Here is a 27,980-nt window from a genome sequence, read left to right on the forward strand (position 1 = left end):
ACGGGGTGGGCAAGATCTTGGGAGGGGACACAGCCAGGACAGCTGACCCAAACCGACCAAAGGGATATTCCATACCATATGACGTTTGCTCAGTATAAAGCTGGGAGGAAGGAGGAAGGGGGTGGGGTCACCCTTGGTCCTCCGAAGCAACCACTACGTGTATTGGAGCCCTGCTTCCTGAGAAGGCCCGACATCGCCTGTCCATGGGAAGTAGAGACTAAATCTGTTTGCTTTTGCTTCCGCGCGCGGACTTTTGCTTTGCCTTGCTTATATTAAAACTGCTTTTGTTTCACCCACAAGGGTTAGTTTATCTTCTTTCCCCTCTTTACCCTATTGAGAAAACAAGGGGAAAAAGGGGGGGGAAGTGATAGAGCGACTTGGTGGATACCTGGCATTTAGCCAGTCAAACCATCACACCAAGCAAATTCCATCTTGGACTGAGCTATGCCTTGCTTGGTTTCTAGAACACAGTTTCCTTGGTGAAACAAATTATGATTATCAAAACATTAGCATCAAAGGAATTCCATTAAGTCTGGAAGATGGTTTAGTCAGGTAAGTGCTGAGAAATGTTGAGACATGGCTTTTAGTGAAGTTTATCTGCAGCAGGTAGCTATGTGATATAGACACCATTGATTCCCATATTTCTCTTTTCAGTTTCTGCTTTTTCAGGCCTTCATTTCTTCTCTCTTTTTCCAGTTTCACAAAGCAAGAGGAAACATCAAGACATTCTTAGAAATATGAAAGGAACTTTTAAAGCCAAGAAACATTCTCGGTGAATAAAGAGCAGAAATCAAAATTCAAAACTATTTTGCACAGAAGCTAGTTTTGAAATTCCTAGTATACTTTTGAAAGCTAAGAAAACCACATAATTTTAAAGTAACAAGAACAGGTTGGACACAAAAGGCATTACAAGTGGGAGTGCTCAAAATATATAGACCAGAGACTCTTACCTTCTCATCCAGCATATCAGGATGCTCAGTGAGCCAGACACAGAGGCACTGGAAAGCTGCAACTATCATGGAGTGAAGGTCACGGGAGTGGAGTGGGGCTGGGCGGCTGCACTGGTACACGATGTAGCTGCAGACTGAACTAATGGCTCTCTTCCGATCAGAAGAATCAACTGCCACTTTCACCTGGGTAAAGCAAGCAAGAAAGGATGAAAATTCCTCCATAAAAAACTTTCAGAGAAGAAATAGTTTTTAAAAGCATTTTTAATTGCAGTTTTAAGAAACAGGAATAAATGGTTGAGCTCTTATAGGTAGAAGTATTTAACAGTAATTTCAGAATATTGAAAATTGAAGAAATGGTGCACTGAAGTGCCACCACATTGCATGGCTTGGTTTCCAAGAGCAAGAGTGGTACCAATATGGTTTGATAAGAAACTAATTGCAAGATGAATAAATTAATATTTGAAACTTATTTTCAGCAAATACCTCTCTCCTTCAGCTATAGCAACCCACTCTGTACCTCAGAGCCCACTCACTGCTAAGTCTCCCTTCCACAGGGCTTCCTTCTGCTCACACAACTTTCCCCTAAGTATTATCAGCACAGTAAGTTTCACCAGTGAAAAAGGGACAGAAACCCTATCCTCAGGCAATCAGACTGGCAAACAACCCATAACCCCTCCCCCAAAGCTCACTGCAAAAACCCCTCAGCTTCTCTTCCAACTCAGGGCTTCAGGGAACAAGGCTTTGGACCAGAGGGTTAATGAAGAGCCTTGTACACTGACACATGAGGATCTACATTACAGAACTACAGAATTGAATTTTTTTTTTTTTTGTTCTTTCCAACCTGTGACTTGGCACAGGAACAGTCAGTTAAAGCTGGAATTTTGTACTCTGTAGCATTTGACCATAGCAAATAAAGCTTTACTCATTGAAGTGCACCCTTATCCAAGCAGGAAGGTGGATGGTCTTGCTGGTGACACCACCAGAGCCAGGCAGCTGCACTCCACAAAGGGAGAGGTGACAATTCAGAGACCTAGGATTAAGACAGCATTTCCTGCAGAAGCATAACATCTACAGAAATAGAGCCCTCAAGATGAGCTTATGAAAAGTAGGTTGGTGAACCCGCACTTTTGGGGGAAACAGGATTTTTGAATTTCCCCTGTCTGATGAATAACCTGGTGCTGAACAGACACAAAACAGGGCAGTCTCTAACCCGAAAAGGTCTTTGGGAATTGTCACAGCCAAAGGCACAAGCAGAACCACTCCTCCACTCTGCAGTTCTGCATTAAGAGGTAATTTCTTTCTACCCTCTTTGTTACAAAGGGGAAAGAGATAACCAAGATACCCCAGAGGAAGAATTACTTCAGTTGCAGGAGAATTACACAAAGATTAATATATTAAATATTAACCTGGGCAGGCATTTGAAAAGATAATATATTTTCATATTTCCATCTCATTGCAAGCCAAGGAAAAAACCCAACTGGCTTAACCACACAAGCTGCAGAAACCCCTGGTTCTGTATGATGTTCTGTGAGACCCAATAACCATACATTAATTCACTGCAGAACATTTTCCAATGCGTCCTTCAGCTCATGCTCCTGCAGTAATAAAGTAAGCACCCAGTCCAACATGGCTCAGTGCTGACTCCATACTAAAAGAACGCCCAAGACACATAGTTCAAAGAGATCTGTCAAGCTCCTGGGGAAGGTGACAGGAGATGCTGAATTGTCACACGAGGTCATTGTGGCTGCAGTAAACCCACTGAACTTTTGTTTAACAAGTATCATGAAGTCCAGCTTGGGGACAAAAGCCCTCAATCAGAAAAGGGCATTATACTTCTCAACAAAAAAGCCCCTCCAGCTAGTGCCTTTAATTCAGTTATTTGCTGCTGAATCAAGGAACTGTGTGCAGATAAAGCTCTGAATAAAGTGACATCTTCACATCAGAAATATGCTATCATTCTCTAAGCTCAGAAAACTATTTCCAAGATGAGATGGAAGAGGAAAAGCAAGTACAACACTTACAAAAAGGGCAATTAAGTTGTTTAATACTCTGCCATATTTGCAATCTACCAACTCACAGCAACAAAACCTCTTGTTTCTAAGTCTGGTTACACAGAGAACAGACAGACCAGCCACCCAACCAAGCAAAGGTATGATAAATGGTTCACAGTGAGGTTGAAAACTAATGCTGCAAGCCCCTACCACTTGCCACTGAAGTTCAGTGGCAAGTTTTTCCTCAACTGTACAGCCTAATATGGCAGATGCATACCCTGTAGTGTAAAAAACCAAAACCAGACACACACGGGAATCCATGAGAAAGGTTAGGATCCATCCAGCTAGCTCAACAAAACCGGCCAGAATCATGTAGTAGAGCCACGTGTATCTGAACAAGCTACCCTGAGCTTTACTGTCAGCCAACAGGCATCTACAGGGCACACATCATTAGAGCGTCAGAGCATTTACTTTAGGAGAATTACAAAAGGAGAACTGTTTTGTTTTGTTTTTTCTTGTGTCCAAACAAAACATTTGCTGACAAACTCAGACACAGACGTCTGTTTGGTTGGCATGACGTTCACCTGAACAGGACTATAACCACTCTTTGAGAGGAGGCCAGAGCACACAGAACTTCACCTCTCACCTTTGCCAGTCCAGACAGTAGCTCCAGTGCAGCCAGAGAGATACTCATGTCCTGCCTCCACTGTGAGTTCAGTCTCTGGGTTACCAGGTGAATACTGCGTATAAGTAGTCCAGCAGCTGTATCTGTATTAAGAGCTAGGATATAACCCCAATACCACATACCACAGGGAGGGAAAATAACTAAGCATTAGTGACAAGCAAAGCACAGGCAAAGCCAAAGCAGCCACAATACACATGTAAGATAAAATTATAAACAACCCAGAACTTAGAAATTGGTTTGGTCACTTTTGCACACGTTAACTCCCTTGTATACACCACCAGGCATTATACAAATATATTGAGAGTAGCTTATCTCCATTTTTTTAAAAGACATTTTGGATAATCCCAGCACTCTGCTGCATTTCAGCAGCAGAACAGCTAGCTTAAGATTTAGCTGTTGTTGGCTGTTGTACTTAAATTGCTGTGATGTCTTGTAGTCTCAAAAATTTAGGCATTATTAATGTATATTAGACATTAGTACTTGTATATTTAGGTATCAGTAACAAACTAAAAAAGTGAATGTAACTTCAGGTATCTATGCCAAAAGTTATCCATTCTTTCTGTATCTAGTGTTACTTAAATTTGTACTAGTTAGAGAAATTTAGATAATGAAAGAATCAGGCCTGAAGGGAAAAAAAAAAAAATCTAGACATTTAATTTCCCTGAACCACTATCTCAAAATTAAAAATAGAAAATGTTTTCCATATAGTTGCTCTTATTTCAAAATATTAGGAACATAAATACTACACAAACTTGTTAAAACTGAAGTAGGCAAATTAATTTCAGAAACAAAACCTGCTAAATGACTAGAGAGACATGAGAACTATGACAGCTAAGGCATATCCTTCCCAAAACTTAAATCATCATATTTAACACTCAGGGGCTAACTACAATGTTACACTAGTAGTAGATTAAAGTGTTTGCTACAGGCAAACAGTAAAAACAGACCACTGTATTTTCAATTTTCTCTTGTTTGAAGCATCCAGCAGAAACACAGACATTCTTTTTGTTTCTTACAACCTTACCTTCTGTGCATAGGAAATTTTAAAAATGCAGGAAAATGAATATATTACAAAATTATCCTTCAAGTTATGACATGGTTTAAACACTCAAGTCAGATATTTGAAACATTTTTTTAAACCTAGAAATGGATATTATTACAAGTATTTTCTAGTAAAAACCCATACAAACTAAACACCCAATTCAAATGATGTGCTGAAAACTAGCACTTTAATAATTTCAAACAAACAAATCCTGTAGGGAAAGCACCAAGCTGTTTATATGAATCCCTAGGATATACTAAAGTCGTTCCTGCTAATCTCCCTCCTCTCCTGAAGTTATAGAAATAGAGAAAAAAAATTTTTTTTTGGTTGGCAAGAGAAAGATTTGTCAGCCTAAACTACAATGTAAAGGTGATCTGTTCTCATATTTACTTGGTCAACATCAGTTAAACAAATGAAGACCAAAGGAGCAAATGAAATTCCAGGATCTTGACATTCAGCCAGCTTACCAAACAGATTTAGAAGAACATGGATTTTATTACAAAGACTCAAAAATGCACAGTACAAGACATAGCAAACTAAAGTTAATTACTAAATTCTTTTGTTATGACAAATGACACATCACAAGCATTCTGCTTACTCGCTCTATATAGACAGGAATCATTCAAATGCTCTTTAACTATAGTTTAAGAAAAGGTGCTGCAAAAGTCAGGTAAGTATTTAGAATGCTACCAAAATGAATCAAGCAATTGATTTACACTTGGTGTACATTTACCCTATTGTTGTTCATGAAAACAAAGTGCCCTGAAAACATAAGGTAAAGCAAAGCAGTTTGCAAACACCTTTTTCATGTTTTTACATTCTTATTTTTAAAATGTAAAGAGAGTCCTTTAGTAGGTTAAAGAACAACCACCAACAGGGCACATATCAGCACAAACTGGCAATAAACAGAGGGGCTATCCACCCTGTGTTCAAAACACCCATGCGCATTAATGTATTAGCCAGAACTACAAACAGAAAAAAACCCAAAACACATCATCCTGGCATATGACAGTTTTTACAAAAGAGCTATCCTTACCATAATCCCTCAGAAGGGCTTGTGCTGGTCTCTCACTATCTGGTGTTGTGGGCTCCATACTGCCTCCACTTGCAGTGCTAATGCCACTGTTAGTACGACTGTGGCTTTTGAAGAGGTTATTTTCACCACCATTCTGCAAATTGAAAGTCAGTTTTGAGCCATGAGAAGATTTTTCTGAGTAGAGTTCCCCACACCAGAGGATGCTCTCACATACAATAGAGAAAAAAAAAAGATGATCAAACCTCAAGATTCTAACTGAGCACCTTATAACAGCAGATAAAATGAGTAATTAATTATTTCTGAAGCGGTTACTTCATAAGCAAAAAATACTTACCGTTTCCATCTGACAGCCAATGGCTTCTAAGAGTGCTGAATCTTGAACAATATTTAACATTGCACCTGAAGAATCAGATATAAGAAGGTAACTAAAGACCACAGTAGAAAATTCACTGCTAAAATTTACAAAGAAGCACTGAAGGTCTAATATACAGGATTGCTATCCTGTTTTATAATAACTCTTATAAAAGAGTTGTATAAAACACAGGATTTGCTTCAGGCTTAGCCATTTGAAACCGATGAGAACTGAGACAGAGAGTGCCTTCAGCTATTTTAAAAATGCTTTGAACATAGGTTTTTTCAAATTCCTCAGTTCAGAAAGATTTTGGTTTCACAGACGGGCTGGAATCATTCTTTGTCTCCCCATCAGATTGTGCTCATCTAAAAACTCAGGTTATATTTAAGGATATCTAGGGATTCTGTGAATAAAATAACAGTATTTGTTAGATAACGGAAAGAGCTAAAATGAACTGCATAGCTGGCATCCAAAGCCACCTCAAAGATTATATGCTGGCCTTGGCTATGTTCTTGCCTAGCACAAAGAGGCCCCCTTACCTGGTTTGGCCATTACAAGCCAAAAGGCAGCTGGTGACTGGAAAATAAAAACATGTTTTCAAGTCTTAATGAACTACCAGTACACATAGCAACCTGCTGGAAGATAAAGCGAGTAACATCTAGTCCATTCAGCAACGCCTAAGACATCAGTGCAACAGGCCACACTTGTTCTCATAATGGTCAGTGACATGAACCCCCAAACCACTGTAACACAAGTAGTTTTATTTTTATAAAGATATTTCTGCCCCTGCCCCACCAAAAAAAAAAAAAAAAAAAAAAAAAAAAAAAAAATCAAGGCTAATATTTGCACCACTGAAAATCTGTGGGTTTGCAGAGCAAATTAAAATTGCTTTCATTTCAATTTAGCTAAAACATAAAACAAATTTCCTAAATCAGGAGGCCAGTTCACAATCTGAAGTGGGATACACTGAAATTTTCTCTAGTTGGAAGTCATCCCCAGTCTCTCACTTTCTGTGCTTTGTTTTCCATCAGTGCCCAAAATACTGTATTGAAAAAGCTGAAGCACTAAGTGCAGGGGTAGCCAATCCTACTGCATCCAAACTAGCCAGCAGGTAGTTATCTCTTCCATTTTGGGAGAGATAACTACACACAAGTGTAACACACTCATATTAAAACTGATGCATCTGGGTGCCTTAGGCAAACCAGCATGAAGTCTGTACCTGCTTGGCAGCACCACCCCCAGGTGATGAGGAAAGCAGCAGTAAGGACAGACCTGTAACAGGCTAACACTGACACACTGACCGGTATCCATCTTAATTTTCTGCCCCCAATCCGCACCCGCAGCAATGAATGTTTAAGAAAACACTGCTTACTATATGAAGAGAAATGCACCACTCACTGTCATTTAGTGAGCAGCTAGAAACAAACACTGCTTTTGTTGAGACGCTGGTGCATGTGTGAGAATCTCTGGTTAAACTGGAGATTCACAAATACTCTCCAACCAAATCCAGGAGGAAGTAACTTCACATACGGAAACAGGGGTTTAACAACAGGAATACAGGAGACAGACTGCTATAGACTATCATGGAAATAGTAATGGCAGAAGAAATATTCAAGGCAGAGCATCTACCCAGCCAGATACAACCACCAACTGGCAGTGGAGGGGTATGGAAACACATGGGGAGGATTTAACAGAGAATCACCCTGCGGTTCTGGGGGGGGTGGTGCAACCCTCAGTGCGCCAACACGCTGTGGGTCTCGCCTGGAGGATCACTTTGAACCTGTAAGTATCCTCATCCCTTCATCAGCACTGGTTGCAAATCATTCCTTCACACTACTCTCCTCTACTCTTCCACTAGTAAAGGAACTATTTCAACCACTGCAAGGAAACTTTCCCAAAGTCTCTGCAGACTGGATTTGTTTCCCTTCACTTCACTGCTCATGCCATTTTCTCACCCTCCCCTATCAATCAGGTAGGCTCTCTGTCTCCCAGAATAAGGCAGACCCCAGCACAGTGCAAGTCTGATTCCTTTTAGAACAGGCAAAAGTAAAGTGGTATTGTAATTACTGAAGAACACAACCATCATGTGGAAAAAGGCACTACTAAAGAGAGAAACATAAGGGGTGGGCAGAAAAATAAAAGGCAGGTACCTTTTTTATTTGTCTGAAAATATATTTAACTTGACAGAGTATGCACTATTCAAGTTTCCAGCTTCTATTTACTTTCTGAATATTCAGAATAATGTTAAAACTCTCATTACCTCAAAGAACAGTTTGTTGCTGCACTACAATCCATCTCCTGACTATTTCAGAGCTTTTGTGTGAGGATTTACACAGTGCTAAACACATGTAATCTGTAGTTTGCCAGTGCTGGACCACCAGTCACCCAGTATTTCAATTTGTTTCTAGGCTTAATCATGCCAAAACCTAAAATGTTCCCTGTAACCATTAGTAAAGAATCCTTCCCAATATTAAAACAGTATTTTTTTCTTATTTCCATTCCTAGTTACGACTGTTCTGGCTAGAATGTATTTTACTTCTGCTTCTATTTTTCAAGTACTATTCCACATTTGTAAAAAGAGAGATTACTTTAACAAAAACATGAGGCTTTTCAAGATGTTTTCATAGAATGAGGGAGATTATACAGATGACAACTTGCCAAGAATTTAATCTTTTTTCTTACAGAGCAACACATTACTAGTAAACCATGTTATTCCAGGACAGATTATGACAGACACTACTATAACAGTTAATAAATGAAAAAGTTGAAATAACCTAGTATCATTTGAGTGTTGTTAGGATCAGTTTCTGTTTGCAAAGCTCCTATAAGTATATTCACAAGCCTCAGCTTCAAGGAAAGGAAGGTTACTGGCTTATCATACGTTGAGCTGTCATCATTGCTGAATTTCCCTTCCAGGACAACCTGAAGGAAAAATGCATATATTTCAGTATCAATTACAGATCACACCACCATGGTATTGGTTTCAAAAGTCAATATCCACAGCACACATTGCTGCTGACAACTTGTACAGTCTTACTGTTACTGACTTACTAACCAGAACACCAGATGCAACCCACAAGGCATCCAAATCCCACTCCAACCAGGAAAACAAAATGGAAACGCAAAACAAAGTGGTAATCTTACTACCTCAGACTTTATTGTTCCAAAATGATGAGGGAGAGGCAACAAAGACAGCAGGATGTTAATCGAAGCTCTTCTTAGCTCTGTGGGGTTTACATAGATTTTAAACTTTGAGAGTTCTCTGCAAATCAAAGCATAAGAGTTAATCAATGTCTCACAGGAAATTGACACTAATTTAATTAAATTGAAGTTAAATATACAGCCACCCAGTGGTCTTCAATAATCTTCAGTATACAATGTAGCTGTTTCTTTCTAGGCTCAGGATTATTTTTTTTTTTTAAACAGCAGTAATAACACAGTGAATTCATGTAGGAACTATCACTTGCTAAGGATTCTGTACCCCATATAAAAGCAATGAGCTGATGAAAGCATTATTCACATACTGAGTCTTCAAAGCAGGACATTTCAATCATGAACCTCTACTGGCTCATAACAACTCAAATCCACCCAAAATTATCAGAGATCCATAGAATATGTTCATGCACATATTGCATTAAACACAAGCTGCTTAGCACATAGATCAACTTTTTAAGTAGCCACCAGCAAATTCTTCTACTTATAAGACCTATCCAAAAGAAGCAGTGGCTCAGATTTAAGTCCAGAAGATAAATAACATTTTATGCATAACTTCAAAATGAAATGCAGTACCAAGACATAAAACATATGTTGACGAAGGCATGCACAGAGTATTAACTTAGCAAAACATTCAGAAATCCATAAAGCTCTGACATATCTTCTGGTTTAAGAACCTACTCCAATTTCACCAGCCTAAATTATTGATTTTTCTATTTAAATGATGTCTAAGATTACTTTCAATGAATTCACTGAATCAACAGCCACTAATGAATATCCTGTGCAATTTTACTGAAAAATCTGTAGGCTTTCAATATATTTGAGCTAAATCACTCCTTTTCCTCTATTCCTACAGGTACTGCTTTCCGTCAATGAATATGTAGATAATTCACATATTTCATTTAAAATAAGTACTAATTTTGGTTTAAAGAAAATTGCATTAAATAAAGTGCCACTATTATCACCACCAAATACATACACACTATGAGGCTCACATTACAAAATTCTTTCAGTGAAAACTACTCAGGAATGAACAGAAACACCAGAAGATAAACACCTCCCCACATTTCTGATGATGTTCATATGGAAATAGCAATTTACCTGTCAGGTAAAATAGTCTCAAGAGCCGAAATGAAATAGGGAACCACGACATCAATCCCTTTCAGGTCACAGCAGAACAAAGGAGGGGAGTTTAGTATAACACTGGCAAGAACAGGGTGGCAAACGAAATCTGCTATCTGCAAACCCTGAATTAAAAGCATGTAAAATCTGACAAAAAAAGATAAGATTAATTATTTGTAGATAAAATGCATCAGCATCCCACATGAACAAGAATGTAGAGCAACTACTTGATCTTTTATATATAAAAGAGGAAGGTTCAAAATCAGAGCTAGGAAATGTTTATATGAGCATCCCCCCCAAGTTACTTTAGTACAGGCAATTGCACCTAACGAGCTTAACAAAAACCCCTCCTCACAAATCACAAGTATTTCATGTGAAAAAGCAGTGCACCACAGTTATACTGAAGCCTTTGACGTTGCAACACAGACAGGGAGTTGCGCAAATAAAGGCCAGATAGTTGCTAACTGTGCCTGCATCCCACCACTCCCTGCCTTGTGTAAGTATGGGAGCGAGACCTTGATTTTAACTCAACACAAGAAAAATACTGCGAAATCTTGCAGGGGGCAGGACAGGACAGGACACACTTATCAGCAATATGGAAAATGAGACCAAACAGAGCTATCATAGCTAGCTCAAGTGAAAAAGCAGGGGGCGGGAACCTAGCTGGCCATCATCCTAAAGCAGTTAGTTTATTTTGCAGTTTGTTAAAAAATACTTATATTCCCTTTATTTTATTTTTTAAAGGCTTGCAAACACAGAGGAATCTATACACTATCTATACACAGAACACTACAACATACAAGAAAAAACAGTTCAGTCTTCTAGGAAATTTTGGTGCCATCTGGAACAACTGTGAACAGTTTGAAAAAGTCATGATTTAAAGTTGATTCTCTGCCTCTAGCCTCTGCTATTTCACTTTCTAACAAAAATTTGAAAAAAGTGCACTACAATAGTTGCCTTATTTTATTAGAAACAAAGCTGAAAACGGGTAGTTCAGAACACGGCTGTTTTAAATACTAGAATATTAGTGCATTTCTATATTTAAGGGTGAAAAAAACAATCCCACAAACACATTCCATCCCAGTGCTGCAGTGTTTGACAGCATAACACCCTTCATGGTCTAATAAAGTGTACAAAGTCTTATTATGTCTGCACACTCATTTATTCCATCAGAACAACATTCAGTGACAAATTAAAAAACACACCAAGAATAAAAGAGTAAGGATGTCATTTAAGTTCATCAACTAAAGTATCAAAAAGGCAACATTCATTCCAGCTGGGAGGCACCATAAGGGACTTCCCTTCAACTGGAACTTGAAGAAATCACAATGAAAACCAGAATCTGAGAAGATGAAAGGAAATCACTACTCAGTTTAGCCAGAGATCCCCACCTACAGCATCTGAAGGCTAACCAGGTTTTTTTGGATTGGCAACACAGGATTCGGACAATAACAGAATGCTATTCACTGTGAATTAATTTGTACTATAAGGTTTTACCAAAAAAGTGACTGGAAGATAGGTTAGTACCGGGATAAGTAAGCTGGTAATATTTCCTCCCCAGTCTTCTTGCTACAAAATATCCTACACAGTGTCCCACATGCCTCTGCCCTTCCTGCTTCATAGTTGTCTGGAAATTCACTTGCATCAAACATGGGGTTGGAAGCCATTGTGTCTGTGGACATTTGTGATCCTTTCCGGCGAAACTCCACATTAGCTTGAGTTGCTATAGCTGGGAAGAGAAAAAAAAAACCAAACGGTGTTTCACTGTGTTTGTTAACATATATAATAGGCTCATGGGATCCTGGACACAAAGATCAAGTCAAATTTAGTAGTTATCATGAAGCTGTTAGTTCACTATATTTGAGTCAGTGCCTTGGTTTAGAAAGTATTTATGGGTGTAACTAACTTTTTTCTTTATAAGGGTGATAACAACTGATCTTCATATTCTAGAGCCTGTCCCAACTTCCTGATGGGAAGAGCACGCTAATATCCAGTATTAGCTTCCTACCCTCTTTGGAGGACAAGGATCTTCCTTCACTTAGTTCTCATCTCCAAATAAAATGAAGTACCACCTTGCCTTCCTTAAAATACAAAAAAACATTTAGATGGTGCCATTACTGTGACTTCCAAACAAGTGCTTAATTTTCAGCCGGCCAATCTATTACATTGCTCTGAACACCGAGCTGCTTTGATCCAATTTTGCTGTATAAACATAATTATTTTAAAAAAACAGTAACAAAACACACCTACACCCCACACCCCAAACCCACAGAAAAAAACAAAACCAAAACAAAATTCTAAGGACCCAGATCAGAAAGACAAGTTTGCTGTAACTCACTCTCCTGATTTGGTCCCTCTCTCGTCACATGACTACTGAAATTGCCAAATATCTTTGAGGTTGGACAGTCTCCGGACAGCAGCTACCGGGGAGGCTGGCCCTCTCCAACTCCCTATCCCACAATATGCTCCACAGAAGTCTCTCGGGAGCCCACTGTTACTCAAACAGGATGTGGTTCTGCCAAGCTTTGTGCTCCCTCCCTGCAGGACACTTCTGCTAGTCCAAGCCAATTAAATTCATGTCTTTCTAGACAGATTTCTGGTCCCCCTTTCAGTATCAGTATCACATGCATACAACGCAGGAAGCTAATCATTTTGTTGGCATCATCCTTTCTTCCAGTATGGCAACCAAAATAATATATTGCTCTCAATGAATTTTTTTTTTTTTTCCCTGTGGACAACTTCACTCAAATTACTAAGGGCAGAAAGAGTACATTCCTTCTTATTTTCAGTTAAGACTGTATTGAGTTTCAAAACTTTTATAAGCTACAAAATCAAACAATAGATAATGTGTGCTCCTAATGGAATCGCGCCAATGTAGTTCTACCAGTACCAGAGAACTTCCCCTCTCTCAAATCTGGGATGTTGGGGAACATCAGGTTCACAATCAGTATGGCAAGCAAAGGCCCATTAACACTTCCAACAGCGGGAATATCTGTTAATTTACAGATAGGTGGTGGGTTTTGTTTTATTTTTTTAAAGGAACTGTCCTAACGACAAGTGTCTACTCTTAATTTTTTGTCTTTTAAGTTCATCATTCAACCGACTGTTACCTTACAAATCTTCATGACATAAGTAGCAAATAAGCACAAATCTTTATGCATCTTCCCATGAGCCATTTTTTTTTCCTAAATAAGCTATCCAGCAATATATTGTAGTTGGAAAAAAACACTACATGCACAATGCATACAAATCAAACACTAGGTCTGTAAAATAAGCTTTAAGTAAAAAAAAAACATGGTTAGTGCAAAGTCCTGAAACTCATGACATGATCACAGACTAAAGTACAGAAAAGATGGGACTGATTCAGGCAGATTAATTTGCTTTTGCCAACAATCCTCCCCATTCAAAAACACACACAAAAAGATTACTTGTCTTTTCAAGTAAAAGTGCAAAAGCTACAAGAGACAATGAGAATGAATTTACAAATAAAATATGGGATTATGGAAAAAGAAAAGCATGACTGCAATTAAGGAAAAGCTACTGGTTCCTACTTACAAGATTTATAAGAAAGAAGAATTTGGATAAAAGATGCTGCAAGATAATAGAAATAAAATGGAAACAAATCAAAGGACAGCAGTAGTTATAAAATACTTTTAAGATGGTGAAATCGTAATATAAGTTAAGAAGCTTTTAGCTTTTTTTAAAAAATAGATTAAAAGCTTTATGATATAGCAAGCTCGTTAAACACATAGGAAATTGGCATTCAGGTCCAAAATTATGGTTTTGAAAGTATCATGCAAAACAATGAACAAAAAGTTACAAAATACTAGTAAGACTTAGAGCTGTTCATATCAATGTACATCAGTTCTTTAAAGGGATATGTATTAACCCTTCCCAGCTCAAGTACATCTCCCTGTGTTGCACTGTATATGGAGTATACACTAGGCTATCCTATGGCTTCTGTGACTTGGGGTACATTTTGTAAGTGGAAGGTTACTTACCTGCAGAGTCTCCTCACAGCAATACTTCTTCCAAACCATGAGTTCCTGATGGTATTACAGCTCCATCTTCCCTAATCCAAGTTGCTAACAACCAGTATACCCAGGCATGCCTTCCCTGACCACCAGCTCTATCAACAATCTTCCAAAGCAGAAATAAAAGGCATAACACTACCACAAACATCAACATCTCAAAACCAATCTCCAGAGAAAGAAGAGAGAAAAGACTCCAGTAGCCGGTTACCATGAGATAACGCCATCACCTTGTACAAGCTGCTGCTCTGAATGTGCAGAGTGAAATCAAGACTCATCACCAAGCCCCTCAGCACCACTTAAGATGCCCTTAATCAAGGCTTCTCACAGTTTGTTATAGATCCCCAGAAACATGCTTTGGGACATTAATATTAATGACAGTTGGGCCAGAAAAAGTGAGGATAAAACTGTATCCCAAGACTCCCTGGCTGCCAACAAAAGGTAGCACCTAAGGTGATACCACCAGCCCACCCAGAGGACTCCTTTGGCTGCTATAAAACACAGAGCTGGCAGGTTTGTGACTGATTTTAGATACAAGGATTAAGAACGAGACCATCAGATTGGAAAATTCAGTGGCTGAAATGCTGGTACAAGGTATTCACAAGTTTCTCCCAGTTCTCCCAAGCTGAGGACAGGAAGTTGCAGCAGCACACGCTGTATGGCCCAGCTTGTGTAAATGAAACACATCCTGCCAGTGAAGTGCTGGATGTACTCAGCACATGTACACACCTCCCAGAGAGGTCATATTAAGGGTTAACTTCATAAGGGCTTCACAGTGAATTTCTCATTAAGGTATTTTCTCAAGTACCAATCATAGGGAGCTATTTATGCCACACTAACAGCTAAATAAATACCATGCAACCATCTAATTCTAAAGACTACACCAGCATAATGCAGCTCCTTTCAAACCAGCTATGCATTTTCAAACAGATATATTTTTTCTCTCTTGCCACAATACAAAGTAATGAGCATTAGCTATAATGCTATAAAGCCATAAAGCTTCACCATCAAGGCCTCTGTGCAGAAGCAAAAACCTGATACAGGACACTCAAAGCACAAAAGCATTACACTACTGATGGCAAGACTGCTGATTTGCTTCAGAAACCAAACACAAGACTATGTTGAAGGACGGGGCTCAAAGAGCAAACAGGAAGACTGCTCTCCAGTGACAAACTCTACCAGTACTCAGCCATAAACAGATGACCTCCAGCCAGTCTTGTGGGAGAGAACAATTCTCTTCCCATGACGAGACAGACAAAACCACAGCATCCTCAAACATGAAATACCTATGATCATCCTGAACCATGCAAGAAGTTTACCAACAAATATGACAAACTGAACAACAGAGGGGTAGCAGTGACAGAACCAGAGAAGAGCTGAGGCTGGAAGGGACCTCTGGAGACTATATAGTCAGCCTCACCCCAGCCAAAGCAGGGTCAAGTAGAGCAAGTTCAGCTACCCTTCCACCTATTCAGATATTTTTCATCTCAGAACTTACAAAAAGCTGCACATTTTTCCCACCAGTCATTTTTAATCTACTTCCTTTCTGGAGGTTAAAGAGTTCAAGTAGTAAGATAAGTGAGGCTCAAGGAGAAAAGCAAGGGTAAATAGGTACTCATACACATCAGCCTCGATCAGCTGCTTTTTACTTCCTAAAGCTCATCAAAACCACTTGCATTGTAAGATGGGAGAAGGACAACATGTCAGTCCATGTGGACTAGCAGCATTCATTTAACTGAAGTAAACTAACTGTACTAAATTCTGACCTAGAACTTAAGACCACAGCTCATCCACGGGGTTCCCCATTAAGCACTCACATTTAGCTCACCAATACCTCTTTAGGAGTCATGTCTTATGGGTTTGCACTGCGAATGTGTCACATGACAGAAGAGGAATAAGAAACATGCACTAGAAAATGCAGTGTTCCAGAAAGGTGTCCCAGGGTGAGGACCTCTGCAGGACCGAGGAGCAATCTGTACCAAGACATTTACCACCTCCTTTTTTGAGGCGGTCCTCAGTCCTCCAGCCATCAACAAAACAGATAAATCATATCAGAGAGCTATGACAGAAGAAATTCTTAACTGCATAGCACTGAAACAAACTGAACATTAGAAGGGTTTAACGCTGGTGAGATCTTATACAGCTGCAGTCTCAGATCTAAAAGAGAAATGGTGTGTGGGCCAGTGGTAGACAATACTACATAGCAAAGCTGATTTTAAGTGCAGGCACTTCCCAATCATAAAATATTTAAAGCATCCATAAAAACAACAGTGCTTCCTGAAGTTAATGCAAAGATTATCAACAGCAGTGTCAAACATGGTAAGAATATTCAAGCTAGTGGCAAAAGCATTACTGTACCCGGCGCCAGAGGACAGCAGATGGACCATGATATACAGGTATAGCCAACCTACAGCCAAAAAGATTTATTTTTGTCCTCTTTCCTAAGGATAGGGATTGTGGCAGCTAACTGTCCCTTCTCTGCTGCCTTCTTTCTTCAAGCCACATCTATATTGGCTAGCATGAGCAGAGGCAGGTGGATGAGCACAACATGCAGATCTGATTATTACTGATGGGCCCCAGAGTATACAATCCTCCTGGCCTACCTCATTAGCCCAGCACAACACCTCCTGCTCTACACAGCAAGGAGGAAAAGACTCCACCTGGAAGCATCAGGCTTCATAGATAAGACTCCCAGAACAGAAGCTCTTCAATCTGCACTTAAACCTGATTTAAAAGACACTGACACTTCAAGTCAACAGGAACTGCAGGTGCCTAGCCCTTTACAAGTCTTTCATTTTCCCTCCTAAAACAGAAGCTGAGCAAAAGAATTTATCCAAAAGGATAAATCAGGCAATCAGACTCTGGCGTTACTCTATGCAGTTTCAGCAGCATGGGTCCATCTTCAGTTTGTTCTCCTTTTAACAGCCTGCCACAACATTGCTGTGACCAGCACTTCACACAGCACTCATGGTATCCTGGAAGGGCAACAAACACATAACTAAATTCCGTAAGTTAATTCTCCCTTCCAAATCACTAGAAAAGCAGGACATAACACAGCCAGTTTTCCAGGTCTCCACCAACATAATTCTCTTGGATCCACTGCTGTTAATAAATGGCAGAACATGTGACATGCAAAGACTTGTCTCACTGTGGACAGCTCTGAAGAGCATGGAGGAAGAACAGAATCAAACAATTTCCAAATAGTTGTTTCTAGTTTTCAGGAAGCTAGTAAGTCCCTCTGTAAGGCTTGCAATACCACAATTTTCTGACTACTGTTAGGCGACTTGAGACATAGCATATATGAACAGAAGGCCCTGGAACCCCTTTAAGGAAGTCCATGACTTTGATTTTGGATGAGTATGTACTTCTACTAGAATCACACCACCTGTTTACAGCTCACACTGTTGCATAAGCAACATCTCAGATTACATCTTTTTCAGGTTAAGCGCTTAAAATTGGTCAAGATACAGATTATGTCAAAATTAAAATGATTCAATCAATCTGCAAAGCATTAAATACAGGAATACATTAGCTGCACATGCAGCTGAACACACCCTCAAATTATGCCTTACTTCTTCCTAAACTCAGCTCTTTCTCTAGTAATGCGTCATGGGCCTTTTATAAAGGGACTCCAACCTCTTACCACAGAAATCCACAACTGTACACTTTCAAAAAACCATGTGCTGCATACCAAAAAATACCTTTAAAAGATCCCAAATCCTAAATCCATCGCCTCCACACAGGAATTTGTGACACAACAAACAAGGAAGATCATCACTTTAACTGCTGCTGTCAAGTCCCACTATAAACCAAACTTGCTACAACAAACCTCTTGCTCCTATTTTTACTTAGGCCAATGATCTCCCAACAGACCGATTTCTTGGAAGAGTTTAGCAGACATTCAAAATACTACATGAAGAACAGAAAAAAATGCAAGGAGAAAGTTTATTCTTTTCTGAATATTATCACCAAAATGGAGAAGAGTGCAAAAGTGCGTCTCTTAGCAGAGGACTAATTCTGCTATCATGTCTCAAAACATCTAATCTGAGGCTGAGCAATGTATAGGAGAGAAAATAAATTTATCAGTTAAGGACTGAAGACAACCAAGGTATTAAGCCATATATGGAAACACATAGCAACCATCACTGAAAGGCAGCAACTTCACTTGCTATTTTAAAGACTTCTGTTTTCATAACACTCTCTAAAAACAAGAAGTACCACTTCATGCAGTATCTGCAGTGATTTTTGACAATTTTTCAAACATTGAAGAGGCAATATAAAAAGTGGCTGTTACTCAGACATCCTAAGATGAAATCTGCTTGAATAAGTAGACTCATCACATTGTTTCCTTCAGTTAATAAAATTTTCCCCACTAGCATAATTGGGACTGCAATGCTTGTTAGAGAAAGGGAGTATTTAATAGTGAAAAGTGATTTTTTTTTAATATTATTATTATTTTTAAACCCCCAAACACCTGCTCAACTAGTAACAGGTGCTAGCTCAGCTGGGAGGGATTAACCACAATAGATTTTTTTTTTGATTATGCATATATTAATCTTGCAGGTAGGAAATGTCAAGGAAACAAGGAAAAATGTACATGCATTTTTCAGTAATATTTACCAGTCATGCTGCTGTCTCTGTTTATTCCATTATGAAGCTTACAGTGAACAAATGCTGCATCAAATAACCATGATCCAAAGAGGTTCAAGATGCTGTTAACCTTTGGCCTGCGAGGAGCCGGCAGTGGCCGTGGCTCAGAACTTGTCTGGTTTGGGCTAGAGAGTGGAGAAGTAGAGGAGGGTTGGTGCTGCACTTTTGAAGTATGTGCAGTAGTTACCTATTTGAACAGAAGAACAGATCAGCTCCTAGAAGTAAGGAAATTACTTTATCTAACCACTTTAATCTAAATTACTTTATCAAAAGCGTCAGGTACTTAAAATCTGAATATGAAATCTTACAGTGCTGGTTTTCATTGTTGCTTTATTCACAGTCACTGCCCGATGCCTTCGGTTATGGGGTGGAGTGGTGTTGATCGCAGTGTTCTGGGGCATGCTCAGCCTATTTACCGGCGTGGGTGGTGCACTATCTGACCGGGGTCGTGAAATGCCTGTAGATCAAGAAATAAAGCAAGCTTTCAGCAAGAATTCCATAGGCTCCTACATGGCTACCCAGTTAGTAAGCATCTGGCCTTCTGTAAATAGACTAGCTTTCCCCCCTGCCCCCCAAAACACCAGTAGTAAGAAAAACATCTTTCCCCTTTTACTATTAGCAGAAATAAACGCACAAGCAAAAGAAAACCCTGCAAATGATTAAAAAACATCTTAAGAATGTGGGAAATGGCACATGGGAGGACAAAGTCTAGAAGCAGGCAGAGGAAAAGGGGCAAGGTTCATTTACCAAAGCCAATTTAACAGCTCACTCCTGCCAAATTTCTGATGCCTCTCACCTTTGCAGTTTTTTCCCAACCATACCTCCCACGTCCCATTCTGAGACATCTCTAAGATGTCTGACCCTTCAAAGCCACTAAAGATTTAGCTCACTAAATTAAGATGAAACCTATCCACTACGCAGTTTTCTGCTGGTTTTGTGAGCTGAGTCAGCTTGCTGAACAGTCAAATACTAAGTCAGTACAAGAGATGCAAGCAGAGCAAGCTCTAGTTTTTCTGACAGCAGCAGGACATTAGATCAGCCTTTACCCAGTTTCAGGGAAATACTTGTGGTGTATAAAGCCACTCTTCCCAGTCAGATTCAGAAGCAACTAGCCCTTTGCAAAATCTGAAGTGACAAACACTTCTTCCCATTTCAATGAATACCACCACCCTCACACTCCACCCCAAAAATTAAGTGTAGAATTGCAGTGTGCGTGAAGATTTGACATAGATTGTTTTGACCATGTTAATTAAAGTATTTTTTTGACCATGTTAATTCAAGTACTTTTTGTAACACATTATAGAACAACTAACTCCTGCTAAAACATTAGTGTTACACCCCATAAAGGGGGCAGAATATGCATTATAAATGTACTGGTTTGGTATGCTCTTTGAAAAGAGGATGCAGTACTTTGCCGAACGCACACGCTGTGTAGGTAATATCAGGGAGGACCAGAAAAAAAACAACTTGTGCTTTGGCACTTAGAGGAGAAGGCAATGAGATCTCCCATCAACCGTAGCAGAAGGGGTCTTACTACAGCTCTAATATCTGCCTGAGCACACTCTCACATCCACACCTACAGCCTGAATTTAATTTCACTAAGAGCTCTCCTGTGCTCAAATGCATCATAGTCCAGGTGGGCTATCATCACCCTAGGAGTTTCATCTCGCTACATGAGATCTTCAGAAGTCTCAAGTCTCTGATACGACTTCCTATCAAAAGCTCATGTAGACAGCAGAGCTCCTGGCATGCTTACAGAAGAGTCTGGGCTGCCAGGGTCCCCAGAAGCGCTCCACAGCTGGCCAGTGTGGAAGACCTCAAACCCAGATACCACCACACACACCCCCCACCACATCCAGACAAGAAGCTGTCTATGTGATTACTGTCACCCCAGTGGGAACAGAGTCTCAGGCAGCCAGATACAAAAAACAAAAAAGCCTGCCACACCTTTAGTGAGTTACAAGTCTCAGCTAAGAACCTCAGGCTATTTTTAAGGTCCAAGAGAAATTCACTACAATAGCTATGCCATTAGAGGCACACGCACTGTGCAAAGCTAAGAGATGCTCAGCTTCCTCCTCTGCCTCTACTGCAAGATGCCCCCCTCACAAGTCTTACATTACAAACTATTGTCTTCATTGAAAATTTATTACTAACCACACTTTCACAAAAACCTTGGATATAATTAGTATGTAACGAGGAAAAACATAACAGCTTTAAAAAAGAAAGTTTAATTCAGTTTACGCAGCCAGTAGAAGACTTCAAAGGAAGTCTTCCACCAATGTTCAGTCAGACTTTTAAGTTATTGTTTCAGCACAGACTGCCAAATCCTATTATCATAGGTAGGAAAATAGAGTTTGACAGAGTAACACAAGGAGCCTGTTTTCATAAGGTTAAGCCATATGTTGCCTATATATAATCCTCCTTTAATAAATTCTGATCTTATCTAACAGACTACTGAATATTTTAAATCTCACATCTGGTATTAGTAAAAAGCAATCATTAAAATTCCTTAAAATTGGTGGCAAGACATCTAGAAGAACACATCGGACACAGCATGTTTCAAGATTCAATAACATAGCTTAAGAGAAATGACCATTTGCTCTTTTAAATCACTTTTTAAACAAAGCTGTTTCTACAAAAGTGAAATCTATAATGACAAAAACTTTTTTGCAGTGAGGAATTCAGTACTGATAAAAACTTTTCCTTGCAATATTTTTACAGGAACACAGAATGTATTTCTAGGATCTTATAATTCAGTGAGACAGGAGGATCTTAAGGACTTGAAAGAACTAAACCGTCCAGGTTTTCCCCAAGAGACAAACAACATGTAAAAAGCTGATAGTCTAGTTCCACAGCAGATTTTTTTTTTAAACACAGTTTATGTATCTGCTCAAGTCTTCTGCAGTCTCACATCAGCTCACACTTCTAGCAGATGACAACATTTGTTTGCATACATTTAAGCAAAAAAAAAACCCAGGAGACAGGCAGCTCTTCAGAGTTTACAATAGCACGTTTTCTCTGAAGATTCTTAATAAGACTGAAGCATACTAAGAATAACACTTTAGATTTTAGGTGCCATGAAGTGTTACTTAAAACTTATCAACCAGTGCTTACATTTACCTTTCAGCTAAATTTGAGCTACTCTGTTACCAGCAGACACAAAGAACCACAGGTTTTTTTTCTCAGCAGTACTAATCATCTGCTAATCATAAACTAAGTGAAACTGGAACTTGTAGTATAAAGATCTGAAGATGACAGTCAAAATTCGGTACCTTATAAAAACAGGCATTACATACAGCTGCTGCCACAAAGTTTATAAACAAAGTGGGCAGTGCTCACAACATGCTAAAGCATAACACTTGCACTGTTGATTAGACAAAAAGAGAAAGAAACCTTGTTTGAGGAAGAGATGGCTGGTTTTATTTTAGACTTCAGATCTGTTCAATTGTTTTGCATTTGAAACTAAGGCCATCTACAACTTTGGGCATTCAAATATTATTATTGTGTATACAGATAGTAATTTAAAAGTGACCTGATGTCCCTTGCCTATCAATTCCAGGATATACTTATGAATGATAAATTGTTATGGCTTTATTTATGGAGAAGACAGTAATTATTTTATTCTCTCTAAATCTTAGTTACTATTCCTAGCTATCCACAGGTAAGACAAAAGCATTACCTAGGAATGCATCCACCAAACAGCTGATCCCACGCATGGCACGAAAGAATATTTGAGGCAGATGTTTAAGGCAGGGGTACTGATTGAGTTCTTGAGTCATCCCACTCACATTCAGAAACTGCTCCTGAAATTTGGGGGTAGAACTAATAATGGCTGGGTTACTCAAATCCACAGGATTACTGCACACAAAACCAGAAAAATATAATTTAGTTTAAGAACAGCTGTTAGGACTTTAAAAATTCTTAAAGATACAATAGTTTAAGGCATTTAAACAACATTACAAAACAGCATCTAATACCAGTATGATTTCAGCTGTCACTCCATCACAGGAAGTAATTTTTCACTTCTTGCATTGGAGGTACTTAACTGTCTTCATTTCAAACATCCCCCAAATACAGTGACTAATTTTATTAAGATCCAATGAACCAGAGCATACACTTGATAGAATAACGCCACCACTGAAGTAATATTAATTACTTACAAGGTCTTTCAAACTCAGTTTAAGAGGTCCTTACATTGTTAAAATTATTATCAAAAGGTAAGCAATGAATTGCTAGCAAACAGTGACAAGAAGGGGAGCAGGTTGTAAAAGTTTGAGCTATTTTTCCTGACTGATAGAAAACCTGTAACAGCAATTCCAGATTTGAAGGCCTTATCACAAATGAAAAAAAAGAACAGATTTTTTTAGTTAGTTAAAAAGTAGATTTTAAATCTACTTTTAAGTCTAAAATTTATCTAGCTTTAATTAGTAAATAATGTTTTATATGAAAAGTTTAATATTTTGGCCATTCAGAATATTACTGCAATGCTGTTCCCAAGAACCTTTAAAGCCAACCAAGCCACTTGGTTCTGTTGTGTGCTTAAGGAAGTGTAAAGGAGTAAGAGTAAGGATGTTAAAATTAATTGTATAACTTTCTACACAAAACCAAATACATTAATTTAAAAAATAATCTTTTGTAGGTTAAATTTAACCTGGAGAATAAGTGGAAGCAGTATACATCTCTTGCAGCTATCATTCTGCTTCTCCTGTTTGCTATCTCAGAGAAACTAAATTATATTCTTTTTCAGATCCTTCAAACTGCCAAATAGCTAAAAACTTGTTAATTATATATGAACCAGTTTACATTCTCAAAGAGTCAAAGAATTCAAAGTTGAACAACCCACTCATAACCTTGGCCTGAACTGATGCAGGGCACTGGTACCACAAATTGCTTACACTTCATTCTGTTTAGATGCTTAATCTTAGCAATCTCTAGAAAAAAATTTTCTTACGTCATGCAAATTTATAGAAATGATGCAAGAATATGAACAACAGCTGTAATTACAATACCTCAGCATATGTAAAAAGCGAAACCAAGTTTGTGCAACGCACTCATTATCCATTTCAGGAGGAATCAGACCAGCATCTTCATCGGGAATTTTAAATGGAGGAAATGAAGGTCCATATGTAAAACGCAGCAATCTAGAAAGCAAGTCAGACAGATCTGTCATTCAGTTAATACTCCTCAAAAATTGAACAGTCATTTGAGCCTCAAAGGAACCAGCAGGTGACAGGTAAGCCCACAAGCAATTACAGAACATTCCAAGTTTTCCTAGAGATCCCCATTTTATACAGTTTAGTCCTCTTACAGCTTTGAAGGGTACACACCTTGGAGCCTGTCCAAAGGTCCAACCAAATCAAAGAGCTGTTAAGGCAACCCCACAGCAGCTCTCCTGTCTGTGGGGGGGTTACCAATTACCACAGGCACATACATAACTTACCAGATGTTACTTAAGAAGGGGGGGCGGGGGAGGGGGAAAAAGAAGGAGGAATTTAAGCCCTTATCCCTCAAGGCTCTTTAGCTAAAGTGTCCAATGACACCAGCAAGCCACATTAGGTTACAGGTCTCAATTCAGTTACTGATGACTTACAATTTATTCCAGCACACTGAGCAACACTCAATGCCATCCTACAAGCAGCACAGGATTTACAATCCACAGATTAGCAAACTCTTCAAAAACAATGCACTACATTTTGCAGAAGCGGCAAGCTGAAGAACAGTGAAGAGCAAACCCACAGAGGGCTTCAGTGCAATATCATGAGGATAATGACTTGGATAAATGGGGATCTTTCTCTAGAAGTGCTATGACTACCCAACCAACAAGCTTCACTGGGCCATTGCTGTCTGATCTGGCCTCTCCTCCATCCCCAGCTTTGCAAATTTACAGTAAGCCTGGTGTTCTCTAAAAGGATGAAAGAGATCATTCACACCTTCTCAACACCCTAGCATACCCAGAAATCAGTTTCCATTTTTCCTTCAGCTAAACTCACTTTTACCAACATTTGTTGCTTGAGTTATCATACCCTTATTTCTAAGCTTAGAGTTGCTGGTAATGGACAAGACATGTCCAATTCATTGCCTGCTTAAAGCTGTATAGTTTTACAGGGATGAAGTCATCACAACTAGGAAAAAGGGGAGGATAGCTAAAGTCTACAGCTGACTCCTGAACTAAATTACCATCTTCCACTTCCCCCAGGCCTGGGCACTATAGTAACTTGCAGCCACCTAATGCAAAATACATTCCATGTGTGTTTGGAATCACAGTCTATCATAGTAACTAGCTCAGATAAAAAAGCAAGTGAGCTTTAGGACATGAGGCCTTCTTCAGGTCCAAGCCACAAATGCACGCACCTGCACCAGGCAGTAACTGCTTTCCAACATATCAGACTGATGCCCCAGCACCCATCTACATTTAGTGCCCCAGAGGCATCACCCCACAGCAGGTTTTTGCTGAGTAACTACCTAGCTTTGACAAATCTAGAAGAGTCTGGGTACACCCCATGCAAAGTCATGCCCTACATCTCTGTTCTGCAGTACACTTCACTACTTCACAATTATGCCCTTACGAATTGCAAGCAATCAGTTTTTCAAAGAGCATAGCTAAATCTTAACTGAAATTTGGGACATTTTCAAGAATTACTGAAAACAGAAATAAAAGCATGCTAGATGTGTAAACATAGTATTATTGGTACAGCAACACAAGACCCTAGCTTCATCCTGCTATGAAGTAACAGCCATGGATACAGATGAACACTTCATATGTGTACAGATTTTCAAATTTAATTTTCCACAGAGTTTTAAGTTGAGAAGTTTACTCTCAGTTTATTGCTAATAATCCCATTCAGACAACCATTTACTAAAACAACTGTTTGAAGCTGGAGCTTCATTTAAGTATGAAAAATGCAGCTTAAAACACCACTGAACTTAAAGTTAGCCTCAGGAGTTCAGCTTTCTATGTATTAGGTGTAAACCAACATTACTGAACAGCACACTAAACCATTACAGTAAACCTGTGGATTACTATGCATTAACAGAACTAAGACTGTTAGTCAACAGTGGAAGATAAAGTCCAACGCATGTTTTGAGATAGCTGTTCTTTTCAGATCAGTGAATCATGAAATATTTTCTGTTATGAAATGCTACATCTAATAAGATAAAAATAGCTAAAAAAAACAGTTTGGGAAACATGGAAAACTTGTATGGCAGCTTTATTTTCCACAGGTTTCACAAGTAGCTGCATAACATAGAAAAAATCTATCCATGCTTGGAATTTTGACAGGTAATTCAAAATCAAAATACTTGGAGTTAAAATAAACCCTTATAGAAAAGCATACTATTGAATTTTTCACAGTGCAGCAATTTTAATACATTTTTGAACTTTCACAGAAATTATTATTGATGGCTCAAGAGAGCATGGAGGAAGAGAACCAGACCTCTGCTCCTCAACATTAAATTCAGTTCTTTCATTCAAGAGGCTAAGATTTATCCCACAAAGACTTCACACCATAGACCCCCACATCAAGGGTACTGACTCTCCCTTTGTTGTTCAGGGCCTTCTACTACAGCCTCTACCACAGATCCTGCCATGCCCAGCAAGGCTCGGCAGAGCTCTCCTCCAGCACTCTGAAGGAGGGAGCCAGCGCTCAGAGGAGAGCGTGCAGCCGCCCCGGCTCATCGCATCCCTGCTGCAAGGGCACAAGCGCCAGTCAGCAACAGCACGGCTTCTGCTGCGCAGGGCCGGAGAGGCAGAGTCCCAGAATCACCTCAAACACAGACACATGCAGTAGTAACAAGCACCTAACAATTTTGGTGGTGACCACCGTTAAATATACAGGCTATAATGTTACACTACTACTCATGATTCATTCTTCACAACACATGATGAAGAGTCACAGTGATGAAGATTAATATACACACGCTGTAAAATGCCAAATATCAGAGAGATGCTAAGATTATAACAGAGACAATCCAATTCAGATCCTCACTTGCAGAACAAAGACACACAAACAGTAAAAGCCAAGAATACTAGCAAGAAGCCTCACTTTGTTTAGCTTGTTCACCTTTGGATTGCTGTGCATTCCACAAATAAGCAACTCCAGAGAAAACACATATAACGCTGATCATCCACATACATACAGGTTTATTTCTATGGGATTACTCCTACCTGGAAGTAAGGGCACAGATGACCTTGCTCCACTGCTCAACAACTGCAGGGTGATGTCGCCAATTGGCCACCATCTCTTTGGCAGTTTTCCAGTAAGGTGGTGTTGGAAAGCACCGTGTACAAGCTAGTAACCACACCTCAAACAACACGCCAATTAATTTTTCAGCCAGATTCTCAGCAATGCCACCTTATAACAGAAACAAAGCATGCTTTTAGTAAGTATTCAAGTAACTTCAAATATATCCCCAAGGAGATTTCAGTTTAAGTGTGTAAAGATATCTTAAGTTCATTTTTTTTCTGTTTCATCCCTGATTGCTTCCTACAGCCAATTAACTTTTTTACAAGACTAAACATAATATATAAAGCCCAGCCACTTACATGTGTCACTAAGGCACACTGGGAATTCACTAATTTTAGGGTGTCTTGTATTGCACTCTATCTATATTGATGCCTTTTTTAAAATGAAAAAACGGTATAAACGGATAGTATGTTCCAGTAGGCAGGCCATACTGCAAGACACATAGAGTTTTCAGTGCAGCAAATAGGGAGCAACATTGTATGAAACCCTTCACCATGAACTGTTCCTGTACTGAGTCACTGTTCTGCAAAAATACATTTATGGGAACTCAGCTCCAAATCATTCATTTTTTTCTAATAATGCTTTATTTTGGAGTACTGCAGCAGAATTAAGAGTGAGCTATTGTGCTCTGGTGGCTACTAGGAGCTTTTAACAGGTTTCCTCCC

At 39.2% G+C, this 27,980-nt stretch overlaps 1 protein-coding gene across 4 annotated transcripts in view; it reads right to left on the reverse strand.

Annotated features, from left to right (window-relative positions):
- The window catches only part of RALGAPB (Ral GTPase activating protein non-catalytic beta subunit), a 57,739-nt gene that overhangs the window by 25,479 nt on the left and 4,280 nt on the right, over window positions 1–27,980 (reverse strand). Inside the window, exons 4-17 of one of the 4 annotated variants that reach the window (XM_026867184.1) lie at window positions 27,237–27,423; window positions 24,082–24,213; window positions 22,752–22,930; window positions 19,381–19,529; window positions 19,043–19,259; window positions 13,947–13,982; window positions 11,919–12,120; window positions 10,371–10,538; window positions 9,204–9,318; window positions 8,831–8,978; window positions 6,039–6,103; window positions 5,705–5,837; window positions 3,588–3,709; window positions 951–1,133 (exon numbers count right to left, since the gene is read on the reverse strand). In XM_026867184.1, coding sequence (XP_026722985.1) covers window positions 951–1,133; window positions 3,588–3,709; window positions 5,705–5,837; window positions 6,039–6,103; window positions 8,831–8,978; window positions 9,204–9,318; window positions 10,371–10,538; window positions 11,919–12,120; window positions 13,947–13,982; window positions 19,043–19,259; window positions 19,381–19,529; window positions 22,752–22,930; window positions 24,082–24,213; window positions 27,237–27,423 — 2,036 coding nt within the window. Of the gene's footprint in view, window positions 1–950; window positions 1,134–3,587; window positions 3,722–5,704; window positions 5,838–6,038; window positions 6,104–8,830; window positions 8,979–9,203; window positions 9,319–10,370; window positions 10,539–11,918; window positions 12,121–13,946; window positions 13,983–19,042; window positions 19,260–19,380; window positions 19,530–22,751; window positions 22,931–24,081; window positions 24,214–27,236; window positions 27,424–27,980 lie in introns of all 4 variants that reach the window. The other 3 variants (XM_026867182.1, XM_026867186.1, XM_026867185.1) reach the window with 3 other exon arrangements.

Source organism: Athene cunicularia, unplaced genomic scaffold (assembly GCF_003259725.1).
Source record: "Athene cunicularia isolate RWA unplaced genomic scaffold, athCun1 SCF_2, whole genome shotgun sequence".
Lineage (NCBI taxonomy): Eukaryota > Metazoa > Chordata > Aves > Strigiformes > Strigidae > Athene > Athene cunicularia.